The sequence below is a fragment of the Ursus maritimus genome, unplaced genomic scaffold, assembly GCF_017311325.1.
Source record: "Ursus maritimus isolate PB19 unplaced genomic scaffold, ASM1731132v1 scaffold_21, whole genome shotgun sequence".
NCBI classification, from domain to species: Eukaryota; Metazoa; Chordata; class Mammalia; order Carnivora; family Ursidae; genus Ursus; species Ursus maritimus.
Genome location: NW_024424564.1, coordinates 41,056,711 through 41,073,829, shown reverse-complemented (window position 1 = coordinate 41,073,829; position 17,119 = coordinate 41,056,711). Strand labels below are relative to the sequence as shown.

Here is a 17,119-nt window from a genome sequence, read left to right as displayed (position 1 = left end):
GCGCCCCCCTTCAGCTCCTCTCTCAACAGGTCTTAGGGAGGGGACTCGAACTTGGCCCACGGCAAAAGCTCAAGCCCAGCTCTCCTCCCTCCAACCCGCCTGGCCACCCCCACTTCAGCCGCCTATCCCTGGGGCCCTCGTGGCCCCCGCTCAGTCGCCAGTCCCGCCCCCCCATCGACCCAGCCCTGCACCCCTCCCTTTGGCCACCTCGACTCCCGGCCCCCGCCTCGGTAGAGCCAGGCCAGCTGCCCTCCCTACTTCGGCGCCTCCTGCCCCCTCCCACTCGGCCACTTCAGTCGCCTGCCCGGGCCTCCGTAGACCCTGCTGGGACACCCTGCCCCCCACCCCGCCCGCCACAGACCGCGCTCGGCCACCACCCTCCCCTCGGCTCCCTCCGCTCCCACCCCAGGCCTCGTAGACCCCGCTGGGACTCCCTCCCCCCGCCACCTCGGCACCGTAGACCCCGCTGGGAGCCCCCCCCCAGCCCCCGCAGACCGCGCGCGGCCACCACCCTCCCCTCGCCCCCGCCCCCCGAGGCCTCGTAGACCCGCCTGGGCCACCCCCACCCCGGCCGCGTGGACCCCGCGGCGCCGGCCCCCGCTCGGCCCCCCTCCTTGGGGTCGTGGCGGCAGGGGGAGGGGCCGCGTCGGCCCCCGCGTGCGTGGCAGGCTCTCCCGGCTCGGCTCTCCCGGCCTCCCTTCCCGGGAGGCGGGGTCGGCGCCGCGGCGGCGGCGGCGGCGGAGGCAGGCCCCCTCCTCCTTCCTCCCTCGTCCGACCTCCTTCCTCGCGCGCCCGCCGCCCGCTCTCTCTCGGCCGCTCCGACGCCAGCAGCGCCCGCGTGCCGCTCGCCCAGCCCCGGGGGAGCCCGAGGAAGTTTCCCGGGCCGCGTGCCCCGCTCGCTCGCCTCGCAGTCCGCGGCCTCACCCGCCGCTGCGCCCGCCATGCCCTCGGCCAAACAAAGGGGCTCCAAGGGCGGCCACGGCGCCGCGAGCCCCTCGGAGAAGGGCGCCCACCCGTCGGGCGGCGCGGATGACGTGGCGAAGAAGCCGCCGCCCGCGCCGCAGCAGCCGCCGCCGCCCGCGCCGCACCCGCAGCAGCACCCGCCGCAGCATCCGCAGAACCAGGCGCACGGCAAGGGCGGCCACCGCGGCGGCAAGTCCTCCTCCTCCGCCTCCGCCGCCGCAGCCGCCGCCTCGTCCTCGGCGTCCTGCTCGCGCAGGCTCGGCCGGGCGCTCAACTTTCTCTTCTACCTCGCCCTGGTGGCGGCGGCCGCCTTCTCGGGCTGGTGTGTCCACCACGTCCTGGAGGAGGTCCAGCAGGTCCGGCGCGGCCACCAGGACTTCTCCCGGCAGAGGGAGGAGCTGGGCCAGGGCTTGCAGGGCGTCGAGCAGAAGGTGGGTACCCCGGCCCCCCACCCGCAGACCCCGCGCCGCAGCCGGGCCTCTGGCTCTGCCCAGGCCCCGGGGCCGGGACCGGAGCTGGGCCCCCTCCTCGGGCGGCCCGGGCCGGGGATGCCCGGTCCCCGGGTCCCTAGTCCCCGGGCGGTCCCTAGACCCTCTTTGTTAATGGCCGCGGAAGAATCGGCCCCGAGGGATGGGCCGCCGGGAGGATGGTCAGGCCAGCCGGCGAGGGTGGGCCAAGGGCCTGTCACAGGGCATTAGCGGTGACCTGTAAGGAAGCCGCCAGGCTCTGCGGAGCCCATTCTTTTTGGATTAGGAACCGCTGAATGGGCAGAGTTGTCTGAAAAGGAGGTTGGAAGGGACGCCGGCGCATCCCTGGAAGCCTCGGGCAAGGCCGCACCTGGGCTCTCCCTGTGGGAGATATCTAAGCCAGGTATTAATAAATCCTGATCTGGGGAAGGAAAAGCAAGTGATCATACTCATTTGCGAAGTTCAAATGAAATACTCCCTATCTTCAGACCCCTTGGTTTTTAGTGGACCAGTGTCCCCGTGTGAGCCTTTGAAGTAGCATAAACCAGCTTCAGAGGAAAGAAAAGGCCCCAGAATACTAGAGGGTACTGGTGAGTAATACCACAAGACACATTTACATGATGTGAAGAGGGCTTACTCATCTAATCATCTTAGCAACCCTGGTGGGGAGGGAGGAGTAGCAGTGTTGACTCCATTTTCCAGACCAGAAGATTGAGGTTTAGAGAAATCAAGTGAATTGATAAAGAACCCAGCTGGTGGGTGGCAAACTACATGAGTATGTCTAGGCCACTGCCCGATTTGGGGTCCACTGAGGCCTGTCTCAGGTATGGATGGACCCAACTTTCACCACAAAGCCTCTTAGGTTCCACCGTGTCTGTGGTTTTCCACACCAAGTGCATCTCCCTCAGTCTCATCCCTTCTCATCCCTCCTCTGTCCTCCACTAACGTCATTGCTCAATGAAAGTTGGTTGTATGATGGAAACAAAAAATCCCGCCACCGCTTCTGAGCCCGGAACTGCTGCCTCCTTTTCCCAGCATGCTGCCTGCCCTGCCAAGTTTCTATCGACTTTTGTGGAGTATGCAGGACTAGGAATTTCCTCTTAAGACTGGCAGAGCAACTTCAATGAGTCAGCCTGCTCTATGCTGCAGGCCAAGGGAGGTGACTTTTCGAAGGGAATTAAGTAGGCAGTGCTGCTTTGCCTATCCTGAATGTCAAATCATTCTTAAGAAGTAGACCTAGTGCTGGAATATAATCACTAGCCCCTGGTTTCCTCTCTTTCATCCACCCAGTTACCGATCAATCACAATATATTGAAGTTTGATAGTGACAAGTAGGTTTCGGTGGAGGGTTGCTGCTGTGTGAGTTCAGGAGAGAGAGGGTGTGGAGTTTGCCTAGGCCTGTATCCCAGTGGCCAGGGCAGAGCCAGTCTAGACCTTGCTGGTGGTGACTGTTGAGAGGAGTGGAGACACACAGGCAGGGGGGCTATCTTGAGTATGTTGGAGGGACAGCCGGTGGCTGTCCGGCCTGTAGCAAAGTAACATGTAGGAAGTAGTGAGATGGGGGGAGGTCTTGAATCTTCGTTGAAGAAATTGGGCTTTATTCTTTCTGCTTCTCCCGTGCCTCTCCCTTATTCCCACCTTCCTGGCTCCTACCTCTTCTCCGTCAAAGCTGTGTGTAGATCTCTTTCCGCTTTGGGGCTGAGTCTTCCCATCTACAGAGCGAGGGGAGGGCTCTGTCCAGATTTTTAAGCATCCACCCGGCTGTACACTGTTGAAACCATGACTTTTCTTTTTAATTTAGCGGTGTCATCAAGCTGTATGTAATACCTCGTATTTATTGTGCTCTCATCTCTTTTGACTCTCACAGCAGCCCGAGAGGTAAGCACCAGTAGACCCCCCTTCCGCAGATGAGGAGAGTGCGAAGCAAGAAGGCAGAGTGACTGCGAGGTTACGCAGCTAGTAAGGGGCGGGGCCAGGGTGTCTACTGCAGTTAGCACCTAGGACACTCTTCCCCATTGGTCTGTTCATTTTGTTATCTTGCCCATGCCTCGCTAGGTGCGTAGTAGGTGCTCAGTTAATGCTTAGTCCAGTGATGTGGCGCTCAGAACGTGCCCAGAGCAGTACTGAGATTTGTCACTGTGTGTGGCCACTTCCGTGTGTACCTCTGAGGTGGCCAGTGAATATGTGATTTTGCTTTGAAGAGTGAGTAGTTGTGGCTCCTCTGACAGCCGACGTTTGAGCCCCTTTTTAACTCTGTGATGCTTGGTGCAGGGTGGGGTTTGGTTCTTAGCAGGAACGTATACTTATAATATTATTATTCATAATTAGTATTCATTATGGGCTGGGCGTCCTATTAAGTGCTTCCCAGCCACCCTCCGAGGCAGGACCCATTCATTAGCACTGTTTCACAGGTGGGCCAGCTGGGCCTGGAGCAGTCGTGTTCCTCCTTCAGGGTCACACACACGCCCTAAGTGGGGAAACTGGGATCCGAGTCAAAGCAGCGTGACTTGAAGCACTCTACTCCACGGGGCGCTCACCTGGTCTCGTTCTGTGTTTGCTCTCGGTGTTGGGAAATGGCCCAGGTCTGCTGAATGACCGCAGCCTGGACAGAGAAGCTGGCCTGTCCTTGCAAGGAAGGTTCAGCGGGCACAGCAGGTGCGGGCTTCCGAAAACGTTGGCAGTTCAGTTGGAGGCCGGGAAGGGCCCGTGTTGCCCTGGCAGTTGCAGGCTGGCATGGAGTGACGGCAGGAGTAGGCTTAGGCCCAGGAGGGACAGTTGAATGAGATGAGCAGCTATTTGTGGAAGAGTGAGTTCTCTGGTTGTTATTTCTTTGTTTTCTTCTCTTGACTCCGGGAGAGCCAGGGCTTCTGAGGTAGGCAGCATCTCCTCCAGGCACTCGGTGCACTTTGAACAGGCTTCTGCTGAGCTTATCACGAGAGGTTGAGAGCTCAGGTTGTGACGTCACCGGTCCTGGGATGTTGGTGCTCAGCATGACCACTTCCCAGTCTCCTGATTTGTAAACTGGAGATCAGTGGGAGCCACCAACTCATGAGATTATTACAGAGTACTTTGCATATTTTTTGGTATACAGGAAGTGCCCTGTTCCACGGGGACCACCACTGTCTCCCCTCGTGCTGTGAGCTCCTCGAGTGCAGGGATCCTGTTCTAGCCATTACTTTTCTCTGGGGGCACCCCACATATGTTGGGGGAACAGGTGTGTCCGTTGCATATTGATTATAATGAGGTCCTTGCATGTAAAGATGAACAGCTCACAGCACCCTCAGTAGGGGGGCAATTTCTTTATTCTTTTCATAGTGTTGGGGATTGGTGTGTTTGGTTGCATCCATAATTTCTGATCTAGTCCCCTTCCTAGCCATTTGCCAAGAGCCAGCCCAAGTTAGGGGTGACAGGGATCAGAGGGGAAATGGACCAACTCACTCTTCACCAGGCTTTGCGCTATTCATTAATTAATTCCTGCTTCATTCAGAAAACACTGAACATCGCAGGTACTGTGCTCACCCATTCGTTCTGAGTGCCATGCAGAACAGGCGGGTGCTGTGATTGAATAACTTAAAAGTTTTGGAGGTGAGTTCTCCATGGTACCTTCTCAAAGTACCCTTTATGACTCAGGTGATATTGAATTGAACAGGGAAATTGTCTAGTATTCTGGAGTCCCTGAAGACCTAATTCTAATCTGTCTTAAAATCACAGACTGTTGGAAACCAAAAGGAGCTTTAGAAACTATTTGTTAATAGACGAGGAGTTGGGGCCTGGAAAGTGAGTGACTTATTTGTGCTCATGGAGCTGGTTTTAGGTGGGGCTGGAACCAGAGCCCAGGCATCCTGTCCTCGTTTCTGCAGCTTTTCCCTTTGGCATAGGGCTAAGGATGGTCTCAGAATCTCCTGACTTCTGAGCTACTCCCAGAAGAAAGAGTAAACAGGGAAGACCATAGCTGTCGCTTTTTTTTTTTTTAAAGATTTTATTTATTTATTTGACACAGAGAGAGAGAGAGACAGCCAGTGAGAGAGGGAACACAAGCAGGGGGAGTGGGAGAGGAAGAAGCAGGCTGCCAGCGGAGGAGCCTGATGTGGGGCTTGATCCCAGGACTCCGGGATCATGCCCTGAGCTGAAGGCAGACGCTTAACAACTGAGCCACCCAGGCGCCCCAGTGGCTGTCGCTTCTTGATCATTCACTATGTGTCAGGCACGATCGAAGCTTTAGATATATTCACTCGCTTAATCCTCGCAAGATGAGCCTACGAGTCAAGTACTATTTTGTTCCCATCCTGCAGCTGAGACAACCAAAGCACAGACATGCTGAGTAACTTGCCCAAGATCACACAGCTAGGAAGTGTCCCAAGCCAAGATTTGAACATAGGCGGTCTGGTTCCAGAGCCCATGCTATTTTATTTTTTACCTTGTTGCCATGGAAGTATTCAGGCGTAAACAGAAGAGATCAATATAACAAACCCTGGTTTCAATAATGCGCTCGCTTGCTCTCCCTTTTTTTTTTTTTTCTTTTTGCTATTCTTGTTTCTTTCCATCACCACCTCTTCCCTCCCATTTTGTTTTACTCAGAGCAGAGTCTCAAGCCTTCCATTCCCCCCTTGTCAGGTGCCCACCTATCTCTCTTGTTCTCAGATGCTCTGGGTGTGGGGAAGTAGCCCAGGTCTGGGGAATGGCTGCAGCCTGGGTAGAGAGGATGGCCTGTCTTGAGTCGAGAGATTCAGCGGGCTCAGGTGGGGGCAGGCCCTCCGGAGGGCCCTCGAGGCTCTGGCGGACCCAGTGGATATTGAGCCAGGATCTAATTTTGACCAATAATCGTTCACCCCATGTATTTCAAGATTTATTTCTTACAAATAGGAGCTCCTTCTCTTCCCTTTTCTTTTGGCAAAACACAGTATATTACACCTAACAAAGTTAACGGTAATGCTTGCTTCTCATCTGATACCTAGTTCAGTATCAGATTTCCCTGACCCCTTAAAAAATATCTCTTTTATAGCTGCTTTGCTTGAATCAGGATCCATACAAGTCTGCACATTACGTTTGGTTGATGAATCTCTTAAATTTCTTTTAATGTGTAATATTTTCCTGACTTTCCCCTTAAAAATGCCATTTAATTATTAAAGATCCTGGTTCTTTGTCGTGTAGAATTTTCCACATTGTGGGTTTGGCTGATTGGCCCTCGTAGCATGTTTTTCTCTTGCATGTTCCTGTGACTTGGTGGTTAGAGCTGGAGACTTGAGAGATTCAAATTCTTTTTTTTTCTTTTTTTGCAAGAAAGCATCTTGGGTGGCTCTGTGTGCCAGCAGTCACTGGCCTGTCAGGCTCGGCACATCAAACCAGCTCCCTGGAGAGGTTCCCACATCAGACCTTGGTTAGGGGAGAATGTATTTAGAATGAGTGTGTCATGGCAAACAGGAAAATGATGTGCTCACAGAGCCAGAGAATGCTAAGGGGACATCCGGCCCAAGTCATATTTTTGGGTGAGGACAGTGATTTGGTCAGGGCCGCCCAATTAGAAGTGGCAAAAGCTGGGCACCTGACCTTTGTCTCTTGCCTCCCAGCCCAGTGTCTCCCAAGTGCCTCAGCTTTTTTCCTGTGAAAAGTTGTACGACTTTTCAGTTGCAAGAGCTAGAAACTCAGCCTAACTGACTTAAAGAGGGAGAGACAGAGAGCGAGCGAGAGTGTGAGAGAGCGAACTTACTGGCTTGAACTAAAAAGTTCAGGAGCAGAGTCCTTCAGCTATAGCTGTATCCAGGGATGCAGAGTGTGTCTTCAGAACTCGATCTTGCCGTCTCTCAGTTCTGCTTCCCACTGTGCTGGTTTGATTCGTAGGCTGGCGTTCTTCGTGGGCCAGTCTGAGCCTCTCCAGGCTTCCCTCATCCTATAGCCAGCAATCCCAGTAGAAAAAGGTTTTCTTTACCGGTAGTTTTAACAGAAGTCTTAGAATTGACTGGCTGGCCTTAGGCCCATTCCTGGACTAGTCACTGTGGCTTCAAGAGGGAGGACCCCTGGAGCACTTGGAAAGGGTCTTTAGGTTGGTCCCCCAAACCATATGGACTGTGTGTGGAGGGAAGGTTCTCCAAGAACAATTATTTTTCTGTTCTAGAAGAGGGACCTGGAAGCTGGGCAGACGAAAAGAAATATAGCAGTATTGAATAAGATTCATCAGCTCTTCTCAGCAGTTAACATGTGGATTTTGGTTACAGGTGCAGTCTCTTCAAGCCACATTTGGGACTTTTGAGTCCATCTTGAGAAGCTCCCAGCATAAACAAGACCTCACGGAGAAAGCTGTGAAGCAAGGGGAGAGTGAGATCAGCCGGATCAGTGAGGTTCTGCAGAAGCTCCAGAACGAGATCCTCAAGGACCTCTCCGACGGCATCCACGTGGTGAAGGATGCCCGGGAGCGGGACTTCACGTCTCTTGAGAACACGGTGGAGGAAAGGCTGACAGAACTCACCAAGTCCATCAACGACAACATTGCCATCTTCACCGAGGTCCAGAAGAGGAGCCAGAAGGAAATCAACGATGTGAAGGCGAAGGTTGCGTCTCTGGAAGACTCCGAGGTGTACAAGCAGGATTTAAAAGCCTTGAAGGAAGCTGTGAAGGAAACACAGTTCTCTGTGAAGTCCAGAGAAAAGGACATCGAGGCCCTGAGAAGCACCCTGCAGACCTTGGAGTCTGACGTCTACACCGAGGTCAAGGAGCTGGTGAGCCTCAAGCAGGAGCAGCAGAAGTTCAAGGAGGCGGCCAATTCGGAGCACCTCACCTTGCAGGCCCTCACAGAGAAGCTGCTCCAGTCCGAGGAGGTCACCTCCCGCCTTCCTGAGGAGATCAGGAAACTCAAGGAGGAGCTGCACCACCTGGAAACCGAGGCCCTGAGGCCGGAAGAAGATGGGGTTTACAAACACTCTGCCTCCCTAGCCGCGCTCCAGGAGAAGAGTCAGGGATTGGACTCCAGGCTCCAAAGCGTGGAAGACGGCGTGGACGCCGTGCAGACGGCCTCTGCGCGGCACAGCGAGAACCTGGAGGCCCTGCTGGCCAGGAGCGTGGAGCAGGAGCGGCGCCTGGCCGCCCTGCAGGAGCGCGTGGCGGGCCTGGGCCCTTCGGAGGCCGACGCGGGCGGCCTGGCCAGCACGGTGAGGAGCCTGGGGGAGGCCCAGCTCTCGCTCTACAGCGACGTGGAGGAGCTGAAGAGAAGCATGGGCGAGCTCCCCAGCACCGTGGAGGCTCTCCAGAAGGTGCAGGAGCAAGTGCACACGCTGCTGGGCCAGGACCCGGCCCGGACGGGCCCCTTGCCTCAGGACTTCCTGGACAGACTGTCTTCTCTAGACAACCTCAGAGCCTCCGTCAGCCAAGTGGAGTCGGACTTGAGGATGCTCAGGACTGCCGTGGACAGCTTGGTCGCCTACTCGGTGAAAATAGAAACCAATGAGAACAACTTGGAATCAGCTAAGGGCTTGTTAGATGACCTGAGGAATGACCTGGACAGGTTGTTTTTGAAAGTGGAGAAGATTCACGAAAAAGTCTGAATGACTTGCGTGTGCAGGGTGCGGAGTTCAGTCCAGCTTCTCATGACCAAAAAATGTGTTGTTCTCTCCCATGCGCCCTACCGCCCCCCATGTTCTTGTCCCCTCTTAAAAAGCAGGGGACACTCCCCCCCAACACCAAGGCATTTTATGTTTTTGTGCCCAGTTAATTTATTTACGACAATTACCACACACCATTGGTTTCTCAAGTTTTCTGCTTCTGCTTTTGGTTGGTTTCCTCAAGGCCTGGCCCCTGCAAATCAGAGGTGCCTTTTAGAAGGGATGTCTCTAGTGTCAGAGAAGAATGGCTTCCACTGAGGATTAACAGAAGCAGATTAAGTGTAACCTCAGAAAACCTTGCCTGACTGGCAGATTTCGAGTAAAAAAAAAAAAGAAGGTGGGGGGGAGGAGGCACTTTTCTTTCTAATTCTCTTTAAGGAAAATTAATTTCTTTTCTTTCTTTTTTTTTTTTTTTTAATACTTCTGGCCGAGGTTTTCATGAGCTGCTGCTCACTTCTTGTCTTCCACTTGAAACTGGTTAAAACTCACAAGTGTCAGCTCTGATTTGGGAGGGGGACAAGCCCCTCGGTTTTTAGTTGATACGAACCAGCTGCTTGACTTGATGGTCACCTCCCGTGAGGTGTGGGGTGTCTTTTCCATTCCTGAATCATCTCGTGATCTCAAAGGTAACTATGCAAAGAATCCAGATGGTTCTGAATGGGAAGGCACAACACCTCACAGTCCCCCTGTGGCCAACCCGCATCACCTCTTGTTAGGGTCCCCAAATAATACATAGGTTTAGAATCCTGGAAAGGGGACTCCTTGGATTCTTTCAGGAAATGTGTGAGGAGAGCGGTCCACAAAGGCATGGACTGTCTCTCCCCGGAGAATGGAGGCCACGTGTTTTTATTTTCCTACGATGTCCATGAAGAGGTTTGCTGTCAGAGCAGACCCCCATCTGTCAGTGAGGAGGAATGTGTGCATTTTCTGTAGTTTTTTGCTGTTTCCCTTTGAACTGTACTGTTCTTTAATGGCTGTCTTGCCCTTCAAAAAAGAAGAAAAAAAAGAAAAAAAAAAGAAAATTAAGAGAAAAAAAGGTTTGTTTAGTTTACTGTGAAATGAACTGTATGGCTTATTTACAGTATTTTTAATTCTTAATAAACACTTGAGCTTTGTTATGACTTTTCTAGAGTTGTGGCTTTCTGAGAATTTAGCAATTGCAATATATTTTGTTAATTAGGTTAGAAAGATTGGGAAGTTTTCAATTGTAAGACTTCGTTTCAATTCTAAAAGAAGATGGCCTCACTCTTAGGTCTGGGGACTGTTAGCAGGTTTGGTGGTAGATTTTCACCTGACTCCCAACTCCCAGCTACAGCAGAATCTTCTGGGAACTTTTAACAATCCCTGGGCCTGCCCCCAGGGATTCTGATTTGGCGGTTGTAAAGAGGGCTTGCATTAGCATTTCGAAGGCTCCCTGCTGATCGTTAAGTGCAGCCGGGTTTGGGAACTGTGGTCTTACACCATCTTAGTGACCGGCAGCCTCCAGTTTCCTTGGGGAAACTGATAACCGATGCTGTTTATTGAGGCCCTGTGTGCCCTGCCTCTGGCTAAGCATTTAATAGGCCCCTGTATCTTCCTCCTAATATTCCCCAGAGCTAGGCAGCATCGGTCCCCATTTTAGAGAGGGGCAGCAGGCTGGTAAGCGTCATGTAAGAAAGATCATTATTAGCTAGGAAGTGGCAGGGCTGAGATTTGAACCCAGTCCTGCTCCTAACTGTGACAGCAAACTCCACCAGCACGAGGGCTGGGCCCCCGGTGCCCCGTTCCGAAGGAACTCTTCTCTCCCACCCAGGCTGTAGAGGGAGGGGAGGGCGTGAGTGCGAATGTGATCTCCTGCCCTCCTTTCTAGCGGGAGGGCCCCTCATCCCCGAACTCTTGGTCAGTCATTCTGGGTCCCTGAGGCAGCATCCCTGCTAAGGCGTCACAATTCCTGGCTGATGTTTTTTCCAAAGCAGTTTGCAATTCAGGGTGGGCCCTTTATTGGTGTTAGAAATAATATGTAATTTTATTTTAAAGTGGATGAGTTGATAGATAAAACTAATTGAGTAAACCAGTTGCCCTCCTTTGTGGAGGGTGCGGGGCAGCATAAATTTCCATGCTTGGGAAAATGAAATTTTGGTTTCTTTTCAGGTGGGTTGGTTGTATCAGGCATTTTCTTGATCTTCCTCTTGACACCATTTCTGCAGTCCTTAATCTCAGACTATGGAGTGATTTAATAGATTGTTATTTATTTTTTAAAAAGTATTTATTTGAAAGTGTGCTGGGGGGTGTTGGGGGGGGAGCAGAGGGCTGTATCCCATGACCCTGAAATCTTGATCTGAGCCAAAAATCAAGAGTCCTACGCTCAACTGCTGAGCCACCCAGGTGCCCCTAATAGATTGTCATTTAATGTTATAGTAGAAAACCTCTAAGGGTCAGAGAAATCACCAAATTTAAATTCAGATGGTGAAAATGAAAAGAATGCATTATGAACTCACATATTCCCGATGGTAGGGCAGTTAGACGTAGATCTCACCCCAGATAACAATCACAGTTAAGTCTTGTTCCTGTGTCTGCTCATTCCTTACTTCAAGGAACATTCCTGAGCCTACAGCCAGCCATTTTGCTAAGTGAATTCGGGGTGCACGTGACCGGATCCTTGTCCTCAGGGGGCCTATAGGGCAGTGGGGGGCGATGGTCATGTAAACTGGTAGATGTGGAAGGAGTTACAGGTGCTATCATCAGGTATAATGGGGCACAGAGCGGGGATTGGTCAGTTCTGCCTCGGTTCAGCTGGGCTGGTTCCAACAGGCTTGCAGAGGCTCGTGGGAAGACTCCCGGAATGCCTCCAAGCGTGATGGGAACCTTCAGGAAACCGGGCGCCCTGCCCCTTGTACAGGGAATAGACACAAGTTACTGGCGATACTGATTAGACTGCAGACGATCCGCACCAGGATAAGAGACTGCAGTGAAATTCCCCAGGTAAGGCTGTCAGCACACGGATCACCGAGACTGGTGATGATGCAGGCGACCACGGTGATGATACCTCACGGGGTGTTTGTGGGGGTGGAATGAAGGCACGGAGGGAGGGAGAGGGTAGGGCTTAGCACAGCATCTGGTACCTAGAGCTCCAGGGCTGTCCTACCAGACTTAAAAGATGGAAGTATTTCTGTGCTGCTTGGTAAAGAGCTGCAGCCCTGAGCCCTCCCTTCCCTCCCCAGGGACCACTAGACTTCCGGTCCCGCAATGAATAGGATAACACCTCCAGGACCCTGCTCCAGCCCCATGGCCGGAGTTCCTTCTGATGAGTGTGCACCCGTGCTCTACCAGGGCTCAAAGAGTTTGAAATCACTCTATGTCCTCCTCAAAGTATGCCTCTGAGCTTCTGATCTGTTTTTCCAGGAACATTTGGGTACACCCTACCAGACATCTCAGGTTCCACGCTGAAGTCCTCATTTCCCCCCAGGGGTAAGTGGGGCCACTGCTCCCTCCGTCGCTTGAGCCAGAAGCTCAGGGGGAGCCCTGTGTCCCTGCCTCTCAACATCCACTCCTGTTGAAGCCCTAACGCCGCCCCCTAACCTTCACCTTCCCTCCATCACTGGCGGGTCTGAAATCCAGCAGGAGCCCCTCACTGCACCCCTGGGTGGCTCATCAGGGAGTCTGCTTGTCCCTCTCCCTCCCCTTGCCTGTGCTCTCTCTCTCAAATAAATAGTCTAAAAAAAAAACTTTTTAAAAGGGGGAAGAAACAGGGAAAAACCCACATTTTAAAAAAAGTTTTATGTGTTTTAGAGCAAGATAGCGAATACGCGCACAAGTAGGGGGAGGGGCAGAAGGAAAAGGAGAAAATAAGTGGGGGAGGGGCAGAAGGAAAAGGAGAAAATAAGTGGGGGAGGGGCAGAAGGAAAAGGAGAAAATAAGTGGGGGAGGGGCAGAGGGAAAAGGAGAAAATAAGTGGGGGGAGGGGCAGAGGGAAAAAGAAAATCTCAAGCAGACTCTTTGAGGGGTGCCTGGGTGGCTGAGTCGCTAAGCGTCTGCCTTCGGCTCAGGGCGTGATCCTGGAGTCCTAGGATTGAGCCCTGCATCAGGCTCCCTGGTCCGCTGGGAGCCTGCTTCTTCCTCTCCCACTCCCCCTGCTTGTGTTCCCTCTCTCACTGCCTGTCTCTCTAAAAAAAAAAAAAAAAAAAAAAAAAGCAGACTGAGCTGAGTGCACAGTCCAACATGGGGCTCAGTCAATCCCATGACCCTGAGACCATGACCTCAGCTGAAATTAACAGTTGGAAGCCTCACCGAATGAACCACCCAGGCGCCCCCCCAAAACTGACATTTTTATTGTTTAAAATAGCATAGGGGTGCCTGGGTGGCTCTGATGCTTGGGCGTCTGCCTTCGGCTCAGGTCATAATCCCAGGGTCCTGGGATGGAGCCCCATGGGCGGCCTGCTCCCAGTTCAGCGGGGAGCCTGCTTCTCCCTCTCCCTCTGCTGCTCCCCCTGCTTGTGCTCTCTCTGTCTCTCTCAAATGAATAAATAAAATCTTGAATAAAAATTTAAAAAAAACAGCATAGATCAGAACACAGACGATGACCTCCAGGTACTTCGTGCAGAGCTTTATTTCAGCAGGATTAATCCCTTTCCGTAGCAGGGATGGCTAAATGGCGGGTCTTAGAGACCTAAGCCTGGAGAGTGGCTCCAATCTAACCCTTATTTTACAAATGGGGAGACTGAGACTCAGAGAGAGGACATCGCTCCCCTCCCCAGCTCACGAAGTAACTGTGAAGGAGACAGGGCTTACTTCCTTCTCTTTCCCCCACTGTGTGTAGGCTCCACCCCAGGCCAAAGCACATTTCTGAAATGCCCTGAGCAAGCAAAGGGTCAGGACCCCTGAGCTCCCTTAGGCAGTGAGCTGCATTCTGAGTAGAAGGTGAGTGGCACCTCGGCCGTGCTGAGCTGTGGGTCACGAGCACCCAGGGGCAACACCCGTTGGGCAATGTGCTGTGGGGCAACCGCGGCCTCTCTGTGTTTAAATACCTGGTCATGTTCTGTTGAAATGCCTGTTAGCAATCGGGGGCACCCGCCCCGTGTTCCGAGGCTGACTGTCCCACCGAGTCCCTCCTAGAATCGCAGGAACATAGGTCTTTCTTGTTCATTTGCCGGCAGGGTCCTGGTTTACTCTTGTTGGGGGGAGTCCCCAGCTGTTGCAAGACAGCATGCAGGGTAGAAACGTGCCTGGACTCCAGAAGCTGGTCCTAGTTCTGGTCTGTTTGCTGGGTTGCCTTCTCTCTCCGGGCCTCTGTCTGTCCGCTCATCTGCAAAGGGAGAGACGGGTGTGATTAAATGATCTCCAAGTTCTCTTCCAGCAGCAACTGTCCTTGACTTTATCATCGAATGTGATTCTTAGGAATCCTTCTGTGGGCAGGAGCTTTCTCTGAGAGAAGAAGGATGGGGGGAGGGGGGAGAAGGGGGACAGATCCCTTGGGGGGCAGGGACGATTTCTGTCTTAACCAAGGCTGTGTTCCTACCTCCCATCAGTGTCTAGTGCTCGCAGGGTGCTCAAACCGTTTCTTTGTCATTGGGGCCGGGCAAGTGATGTGTTAATTTGTTACTGGGGAGAGATGCCAGGCTGGGCGGATATCTCGTATAACCTCATATGAAAGTTTGTTTACTCTTGGAAGATGCCTGGATGCACCAGCAAGGAATCGGAGATGGTTCTTAAACTCTTGAACTTTCGGGGCCGGGGGTAGCCCCAAGTCAGTTTTAGCGGCTGTGAGAACCAGAGATGCCATTTGAAGCGAGAATGTAGCGCCATCTGCTGTCTGAATTGGGAATCACAGGACCTCTTTCTTTTTCTTTCTCTTTCTCTTCCTCTTTCTCTTTCTCTTTTTCTCTCTCTCTTTCTTTCTTTCGCTATTGTGTTTCAGAAAGGAGGGCTAAATACAGTTCACCTTTGAAATATACCAAGAAAATCCACTATTTTTTAAAAGTAGGCTCCATGCCCCATGTGGGGCTTGAACTCATGACCCTGAGGTCAAGAGTTCACTGACTGAGCTAGCCAGGCGCCATGAAAATCCACTATTTAAAAGACCAATGGGTGTATTATTATGTGACATAAATACCTTTGTAATATGAATACTCTCCCTCTAGCTCCCTCTGAAAACTTAGACAATGATAAAGGGTTTTGTTAATTGGAATCTTTTGTTAGTAGAAACTCAGAGAGTCCTAAGGCCCTTTATCCTTCCCATGTCCAGCTGGTTCAGAAAGGCAGGCACGGACCCTGAGAGCCCAGTCCAGTGTGGCATGCTCGGTCACTACCATCAGCAGTCACCACCCATAACTGTGTATCTGTGTTTTATATCATGAGTCAGTTGAATACATATTATCTCACTTAACCCTGGCGATTATTTTAGGGAGTAAGAATGGCCATCTCTGATTTGCCGGTCAGTCCCTGTAGCTAGGAAAGCTTCATTAACTTGCCCTGGGGTCACATAGCCAGTAGGACCAGGATTCAGACTCACATTTGTTTATCTCTAACGACTAGCGTTTTTCGTGTCCACTAAAAGTCACATTCCTGTTCCTATAGAGATAAAATCGGCACCCCATAACGTCCAAGGAGACAACTCCGTATACTTCTATTGTGTATATAATACTGGAGGTTAAGAAATTGGGTTCTGGGGACACCCAGGTGGCTCAGTCGGTTAAGTGTCTGCCTTCGGCTCGGGTCATGATCCCAGGGTTCTTGGGATCGAGTCCAGCATGGGGCTCCCTGCTCAGCGGGTAGTCCGCTTCTCCCTCTGCCTGCTGCTCCCCCTGCTTGTGCTCTCTCTCTCTCTTCATCTCTCTGACAAATAAATAAATAAAATCTTTAAAAAAATTGGGTTCTGGAGCCAGACCGAGTCCAAATCCCAGCCATCCCACATTCGATCTGACATAGGGTAAGTTACTGAAGTGCCTGTGCCTCAGTTTCCCTTTATAAATGGGGATGATGCTAATGATAATACCTACCCCTTAGAGCTGGCAGAGACTCAGCTAGTTACTACATCCAAGGTGCTTAGAACAGTGCCCGCCACATAAGAAGGTGCTCAGTAAACATGACTTAAACACGGACAGTAAGGCAGGCAGTTGAACACAGGAGGCTTGCGAAGTGAGCCTGCCTATAGTTGGCCCATGAAATGCACGTTTCGAATTTGAGTCTGAGCACCCTTGGGCGGACCTCTGTCCTCTAGATTCTCACAGTTCCCGCCATGCACGCACGCTGCTTCTGCCTCTGTTCAGGAAGCTGTCAGGCTCTCAAGGAGCCGGAGCTTTGGAGTTTTGACCCTGGCAGTGAATGAGATGAAATTGATAGGAATTGTGACCCCGAGAAATGGACATGGTGGGCACTTTGTGAGTCTCTTTTAAGGCCTGCAACTTCGCTGTTTTCTATCAGAGGAGATCTTTGGGTTCTGTCATGGTGCAGTCTGGTTTCTCCCGCCAGGAATAGGGGCTCTTCCAGCCAAGAACCAATGCCCAGGGCAGCCCCTCTCCTCAGCCTGGTTCCAGCTTCATGATGGAGCTTCGTGATGCTTCCTTACCTCCCTGCACGGATGTCTACCTTCCTCCCATCCTACCCTGGGAAGAACACGGCTCCCTGAGGTAAGGAGGGGTGCCAGACAGAGTGAGCGAGATTTGCAAAGAGAGGCACAGCCTAGAGCCTCAAGCCCCGGAGTCACTCTGCAGAGAAAGTCGGCCTGAGGAGGTGGGTCAGAGCCTCAAGACAGTCTGGGAAATGAGACACAAACCTAAAGGCAATTTCCCACCACTGCCAGCAGAGGGCAGTGTGGTGCAGAGGACGGAGGAGGGACTGGTCCTGGGAGCCTGGGCTTCCAGTCCAGACTGCTTGGAAGTAGCTGTGATCTGTGTGGAATAAGCTTGGCCTGGATTTTCCTGATGGCCTCTTCTAGCTCTAAGGTCCCCCGGTCTTGTCAGGAGAGAATTGGAGTGAATTATCTGAGAACTCCAAATAGGTTTATATAAGGAAGAAACAAGAAGTGGGAGAGGTGGGTCGGGGTGAGAAGGGAATGAGGGCATGGGGTGGTGGTGTATGCTGCTGGGAATTTTCTTTTGTAGGGGCTCAAATCTCTGTTAG

The 17,119-nt window shown here is 52.4% G+C and overlaps 1 protein-coding gene across 1 annotated transcript; it reads left to right on the top strand.

Moving 5' to 3' along the window:
• The first annotated feature begins 824 nt into the window (after positions 1–824).
• On the top strand, positions 825–10,140 carry CKAP4 (cytoskeleton associated protein 4). The gene is made up of 2 exons (XM_040637418.1): positions 825–1,394; positions 7,643–10,140. The coding sequence occupies exons 1-2, from the start codon at positions 942–944 to the stop codon at positions 8,963–8,965; spliced, it is 1,776 nt and encodes a 591-aa protein (XP_040493352.1). The 5' UTR covers positions 825–941; the 3' UTR covers positions 8,966–10,140.
• The last annotated feature ends 6,979 nt before the right edge of the window (positions 10,141–17,119 follow it).